Source organism: Cyprinodon variegatus, unplaced genomic scaffold (assembly GCF_000732505.1).
Source record: "Cyprinodon variegatus isolate N-32 unplaced genomic scaffold, C_variegatus-1.0 Scaffold169, whole genome shotgun sequence".
NCBI classification, from domain to species: Eukaryota; Metazoa; Chordata; class Actinopteri; order Cyprinodontiformes; family Cyprinodontidae; genus Cyprinodon; species Cyprinodon variegatus.
The window spans coordinates 1,069,221-1,076,842 of record NW_015150622.1 but is presented as its reverse complement, the minus strand read 5'-3'; the positions used below and the strand labels follow the sequence as shown (position 1 = coordinate 1,076,842).

Sequence of the window (7,622 nt, the reverse complement as noted above, 5' to 3'; positions counted from 1 at the left end):
CTCTGCTGGAGGAAGGCGGTAAAGCTCCAGATCCCAACAGAAACACACTGAGTAGAAACATTTTTCACTGGATAAATAGCACAAGTAAATATATGAGACAAGTGAAATCTAAATTTTGCGACACACCGGGTACTCCGACTTCCTCCCAAAGTCCAAAAACATGACTGTTAGGTTAACTGGCTTCTCTAAATTCTCCTTAGGTGTGAGTGTGTGTGTGTGTGAATGGTTGTCCTGTGTGTCTCTGTGTTGCCCTGCGATGGACTGGTACCCTGTACCCCGCCTCTCGCTCTTAGACAACTGATGATAGACACCAGAACCCCTCACAACCCCCGCTTGGGAAAAGCATGCTGGAAAATGGATGGATAAATGGAAAAACTAATGGTATGCCGATCTGACAACGTTTGCTGTACTAACAGGACACAGGCCATATTTTTGCCCACAGTTAATTATTCAAAGCGCCATGAATGATCTGTAGAGTCCATTTTTGTGTCGTCTCTCCCCCTTCATCTATAGATTTGCCTTTGTTCAGCTCTTCAAACAAACATCCTCTCTGTTAACTACATACAGTATTTCTGTCCATTTTTCTCCTTTTGTTCAATTGCGTTCAATTCATTATTTTTTTTCTCTCTCCTTTGTTGTTGCCTTTTTTATATTATGCAAAAGGGGCTCTTTGTAATGTCTCCATTGTGAATGAAGATGGCTCTATAAGTAAAGACTGTCTGCTTGATAAGTGCACTGTACCCAACGGGTCACCGTTTTTCTTTAGAGGTTGTCAGGGTACGAGGAAATCGATCAGATTCTGTTCTCGTTTTCATTTCCTCCATTGGAAATAACAGCCAGGAGCTGCAGCTGGCCTCCTAAAGAGGCAGTCAGTCTGGAAGAAATCGTGATGCAAAGAGATAATCATTTTCATAAGAACGCCTCGTTTTTTTCAGACAGCCTCTGAACACACCTGTTGTTTGAACTGCCTCTGGTAGAAAGAGATGAAACCTGTTCTAGAGGGTTTATTTCAAACTAACCAGGTGTCTGGATGTAACATAATTTACCCAACACTGTGTGTATCAGTTGTTTCTGAACCATCAGTTTCCCTCTTTTGTGCTTCTTGTAGCTGATTAATCTATTCTAGTTATCTCTTTGCCTGTAAAACAGCTCAGGTGCTCTCAGACTGATTTTTAGCTATTTATATGCATCCTCCTGAAGATGCATTATTCCCTCTCTTCCAGCACAGAAATGAAGCAGTGTTGCATGGAAATGGGGACTGCACTCACAATCAGTGCACATATCCAGAGTCTGGGCAGGAGAAGTAATGGCATTGTTAATTACCACCCCGCTGCCACTGCAGCTGGCCAATATCTCACTTCCTTCCTCCACTCCCTCTATCACACCTGCCAGTGTTGGAGTGATAAACTAGGTTCACAGTGGAGCGTAGAGGGATGGAAGTGAACTCTCCCGCTATGAATGCAAACACATACAGTAGGTAGCCTGTGAGCTAACAAGGTCTGCTCCATAGTTTCATAGCAGTGAGCCACATTACAGGTCTTTTCTATGCTGTAGATGTTTGCTGTCAGGAAGATGGATGAGAACAGCCTGTTACACAAACCCGTCCACAAGACAACTAAAACTAACTCTGAGACGACTCTGTGGACCGATATGTCACCTACCGCCATGACACTTCTCACTCATACTGGTTTCCAGCTGGATGTTTGTTCTTCTGTTAAACATGATCAGAATTAATTTACTAATTTTTGGTGCCTGTCTCTTTTTTTTCCTGTCTTCTCTGATAAAAGGGGTCATTATCAGTGGACGATTTTTGCAAACATTTTGTTAAACAATGCACCAGTAGAAAATGGCTCCCTAAGTTCAAAAATGTTTTTTTTTTTTTTTCTGGTCTAATCATTTAACAATTTACATTAGCTTATAAATGCAAACTAAAAATACAAAAAAATTAAGCTAACTGCCTTTTTTTCTTCGATATTTTTTCCACTCCGTTTGGTTTAACTGGATATTTATTATATTAACTAGAATATAAATATATGTTTATTTATTTACGGCTGTTAATATTATTAAGCTGATGAAGATTCTCAGTCATCCACTTTATAGTCATTCCATAAAAGTTTAAAAACAATACACTGGGCTTAGTTTCCAATTTTGAAACTTGTAAAAAAAAAAAGTCCAGTGGATTGTTTTTAACTTTTTTGGAATTAATATTATTAAATATTGCATTCATTTTTATTATACATGTCTGTTTTCCCTGCATTCTTATATGCATAACATTTCATGCTTATCCATCTCACATGCTTCTCTCTGTCCTCGACCTTTTTTTCTTCCTCCTTCTTTATATTCATGTAACATAACACTTAACATCACCCTCTCTAATTTGCTTTATAAATACATGTCTTATCAGAGTAAGAAATAAAGCATAGCAACTGAAACACTAGAGCCGTTAGCTACACAATAAAACAGTCATAAAATTTGGTAAAGGTAGATGATATAGATTGTTTTTTGTTTTTATTGCATCTGTTAATTGGTGGGATTGTTTTGGCAGAAAATAAAAAAAGATAAATAAATTCAGTGCATACATAAAGTTCTATGATAAGTGGAAAGGTATGCAAAACATTAAGCACATTAATACAAGGTCCTGCAAAGGAGGCAAAAGCCAAACACACTAAAAAAAATGACTCACTGGATTAACTCAATTTAATTAATAGCAGTTTTTCCATCCAATACATTTTTGCTAGCTGAACCAAATCCACATTTATCTGTTTGGTGTAATTTCATTGAGTCTGTACAACACAATTTGTCTAAATACTTTTAAAAGGAAATTAATATATAGACCAAAGTTGAATATTTTTGGTTCAACTTAATACATCATTCAATTAACTTAAAACATTTGAATACCTCATGACAAATGAACTGGTTTTATGAACTGAACTGTATTTAATTTAAAAATAGAGTGGAGGATGTTCTTTCTCTGGATGGATCATCTAAATAATTTGTCCTCCTAATCATCAATCATTCTGTTGATATGTTTACATAAGGCCGTCCTACGTGCTCGTCCCCATTTACTGAAGGTGAGTCTAACATGGTGGAAAAATTGCGAATTTTTTTTATTGGAAAGTAAGCTTGTATGAGCGATGCAAACAGCAATTTTTAATCAGAGTGTGAACGAGGAGATATTGGCTCATGCATGCTCTCACACGCATTTAATAGGTGTTCCCTCTTTGGAGCAGGTTGTGAATGTGCATGTCCTTTCAAAAATTCACGAAAATCCTGCACTTTACCTTTAAAGCCGGACATTTCAATCGTTTTGCTCAGCTACAGCTCAAATTGTACGATGAAACAGCAGGGATTAAAAGTTAACAGCTTACGATGCATGTTCTCACACTGTGTGACCTGACGATATGATGCAATCTATCTGCTCACACTGTACACGTAGGACTCAGCGTCAAGAGATGGCGCTGGTCGGACTCGTCAATCTGGAAGAAGAAGAACTCCCTTGTTTGCACATGCGCGGTGTGCGATGCTCTGGTAAATCGGCTCGTAACTGTGCTCCAACAGATGATCGTCCATGACCACGAAATAATCTTAGCAAGGACCAATTTTCCTCAGCATTGCAGAGTAACCTAAAATTCTTGAGTTCACTTCAAAGACTGTCCTTGTAAGCTCACAGGTCAGCCATATAGACGATCAAGAGTTTTAGGTTACTATGCATTATACATAAAATGTTCATACATATTGTGTCACATCAATTAAACAACTAAATAAATAATTCTGGAACCAATTACTTTAGGGTATGTTGAATGATAACAATTGTGTCACCTCAAAGAGGGGCTTGAATAATTGTTTTGAGTTTATAAAGTATAAGCAGGTAGGATGATCTTATTCATGGGCAGTTACTCCAAAAGAGAGGTTTCTTATCTACATTTCTGAAAAAAAATCATCCACAAAACCTTTAATCGATTATGGTTCTGAATAACGTTAATATAAGCATACACTCATACATACACTAAACAGGTTCAGTAATTATTCATCTGTAGCCATGATACTCCTAGATGACATACAGACACAGGTGTTCTACAACATAAAACACAAAAACTTTTTCAGTTAATAGAAGGAATTCCACAATATGTTAATGAGAGATTACTGGATGCTCATTTTATGGCTAATCCACTAAAAATTAGAATGTTATGTCAGGGAAGATTTTCCAATTGCTGCCACCCTCTGGTTTATATTAAAACTGGTTGTTGCATGAATGTGGTGAATTATGTTGCCATGGAAACCACAAATCACCTTGTAGGGCTAGTAACAGGGTTTGCTAAGGATTGGTGGCCATGGTCACTTTTACACTGTTTACCACTCCTTAGCAAGATAAGTCACTAATGGCTGTCCTACAAGGCGCTAGATGATGTCATCGCCTAATGTGCATATTTCATCTCATCCAGCTGCAGGAGATTGAGAATCCCTCCAATTACTTTTTTTTTTGGTTATCTATCAAAGCAGTACAGAGAGATATTGGGATAGCTGAAAGGGAAAACTGTTTGCCAACTTCGGAAAGAAAAAAAAAACTCATGAATAAGAAGGAGACAGCAGTGCAGAGACAAGAGGAGCAGGAAGGGGAGAAATAAATTTAAAAACAGTCAGTTTTTATAAAAATTATTTAGTAAATTATTGCAACGTAGATCAGGAGTAGTAATAGTTTTGCATGTGCAGATTTACTTTGCAATCTGGATTTTAGGTGGTAAGGTTCTCTCTCTCTATTATAGTGGGCAGCCTGCCAAACATGAATCATGACAGCAGACAGTGATATCTCTTTTGCACTGGCCAAAATACCCGTTAAAACGTGGGAACAATCAGCTTTTAGTGGCAGTGGGAACAGGTCAGTGATGCATGTCTACTCGGGTCAAAATACTCTGCAAGCGACTCCCTTTAAAATCGCCTTGGCGCTGATCGGCATGCTGTGGGAACACCACAGCCGGGTAGACCTGCTAATTTAAGTGATACCACATACGTACATCAACACACAGGGCCGGTAGCTTCTGATCTAACAAGCAGAAACAACTGTGTTTATATTAGATAAACATGGAGAACCACAGCTGAGAGGGATTCAGACAGATAAAGAGGGAAACAATAAAGCACACTGACTACATCCTGGCTTCCTTATATGTTGCTCTCCATTGTTTACTTTCCTGACTGCTGTCGCACTGGTGACATCATCAACGCTCACCCACCATTAAGGTGTAACCAGACACGCAGCCCTGGGGGGACAGAGGCCACGCAGCTGCCAGCGAGGGGTTAGACCAGCTTTTATTTTTTTTTGCTTTGCAGTGAGAAGGAAGCCAGATACTGATTGTTTCCCGTTTGAAACACCTGGGTTATTTCAGTGGGAAAGAGGCTTGAGAGAGAGGGGAGGATCCACTTGCTCAGGAGAACACAGTTTGCTGACAGAATCTCAAATAACACAGAAACAAGTCGCAATATTTGTTGCTCAGTGTTTTTTTAAATAAAAAAGTTGCTAAATTTAGCTGCAAAAGCACTAACTTTCCACCACTACACCCATGCCTGCGGTCATTTCAGATAGCTCAAATTGTTTTGGAAAAGTTGCAAACTAAATGTTTGGCCAACAAACAGACACCGTTTTAGATTTACATTAGATCCAGAGGCTAAGAAAAGAACAGTCTGATACATTTAATTAAAGAGTATTCAAAAACCTTTTCAGAAGCGTACCTCGTAAAGGTCCAACATCTGGTTCCCAGCAATACCCCTGGTAGTCTTGACATTTTCCATGGCCAAGGTAAAGTAGATCCCTCTAGTGTCAGACAGGTAGAGGTTGTAGGTGTCGTTCTGGTTCCATTCCTGCACGGCCGCAAAGACCTGCTTCCCGTCAGTGCTGACGATGTGTAAATCCTTTCAGGAAGCAGCAGGAGAGATTAAGAGCACTTATGACAAGAGGCAGTGAGGTGATGGATTAGAATATGTTGACCCTATGGGAATGGTCATGAGATCAATAATGTGGTGTGAATATATATAGCTGAACTGTATCTCCCACAGCGAGAGTTTAAAGAATCATAAGAACAATTTGCCTGCTTGCAAAACAAACAAATTGAACATGTCTTCATCAGCTCTAACCTTTAAAAGTGTAAAAGTCTAACCTTGAGATATATTGGCAAATTTAATTAGCTGCATGATTAATTTGTTTTGACATTTAGAAATTAAAACAGACATTACATGAGTCTGATAAGAAAAAGTACGCTGCAGCTTACCTTTGGCAGAGAATATTTAGGCAGTTTGATCTGTATGAAGGCTTCTCTCTTATAGGAGACATAATAAGTTGCTCGTCCGGATGTGGGAACCTTTAAATCAAAGAAACACAACAAAATAGTTATGCTTTTTAGTCCAAAGATTAAAGTTACTTATAGTATTTTAGGTGAGGACAGCACAGGGGATGGTGGGATGCCGTCTACCTGCACATGCCCAGAAAATGGCCACATGATGCGTTCTCTTTGGGATGGTTTATATTTACTACAAGTGTTTTCTTCTTAGAGTTTATCCACTATTTTCTTTCTCATAGCGGGTTTATCTTTTATGATTTTCTTATTAGGTGTCTCCAAAAGTGTCCTTTAAAGGTGTTTTTGTTTTCTAGAGGTGTTTTAATGTTCTATCTGAGTATTTAATGTGCATTACAAGGCAAAGATTTAACGTTTGATTATAATTTCATGAAGATAAAGATTCTAGACTTTTCTGAAAACTAAATTAATATTTTTTTAGTAGTTTTTCATGACCATAATCCTAATAATTTGTTTCAGACTTTAAATCAAGTTGAATATATCAGTTTATATAAAAATGGACTTTTACAAAGGTATATCAACCTCATCTACCTCACTGTCTTAGCTATCTTTTTCCAGCCTCTATATTTAATAGAAATATGCATTGTGGCAATAAAATCAAAGCACTTAGATAAAATTACTTTATCCTGTATTACGCTGCGCAAACTCTCCACGTTCTCTGATAACGATCCCCTCACCTCTGCATGCTAAATGCTCCAAATGATCAGCAGGGTGACCTTCTTTTGTGAAGGCAATCTATAACCACTGTGGCCAAAATTGGATGTCGTAAAAGTAATTTGCTGAGATCACAACCTAATAGACATATTTGGTAATGCTCATATAAAAGAGAGGAATATCAACATTTGCGAAACGAAAGTGATGAAAAACACTCTGAATACTATTAAAATGTTTATTTTTCCTGAACCAAAACTAGATAAATCTTATGTGATCAAGTTCAACATACAGACAGTTGGCAGAGGGACACACAGTAGATGAGGCTGTAATGAAATGCAGGGATGATACATTTTAGTGCAACAGTAAAGAAAAAAACACTATACTTTAAATTATATTTATGTTGAGCGTTTTAATCCAGAGGGTCAGCGGGAGCTTTGCACATGTTTGCGATATGGAAATAGAGGGGAGTCACCCCTTGCTTACACTGGCTCCGGTGCGGTTACCGAGCCGACAGAGACCACAACTCCCGCACACCCCCTCTCACACCGCCCTTTTGACTACGGTGCGGTGCGGCTCTGCGGCTCCGGCAACAGGTCCGGAGATTTAACTCACGAGAACAGAAGT

At 38.5% G+C, this 7,622-nt stretch overlaps 1 protein-coding gene across 1 annotated transcript in view; it reads right to left on the bottom strand.

Annotated features, from left to right (window-relative positions):
* Positions 1–7,622, bottom strand: part of LOC107086972 (VPS10 domain-containing receptor SorCS3-like) — a 384,596-nt gene that overhangs the window by 100,081 nt on the left and 276,893 nt on the right. The window contains exons 8-9 of the mRNA XM_015378290.1: positions 6,261–6,350; positions 5,725–5,904 (exon numbers count right to left, since the gene is read on the bottom strand). Of these exons, the coding sequence (XP_015233776.1) occupies positions 5,725–5,904; positions 6,261–6,350 (270 nt within the window). The remainder of the gene's footprint in view (positions 1–5,724; positions 5,905–6,260; positions 6,351–7,622) is intronic.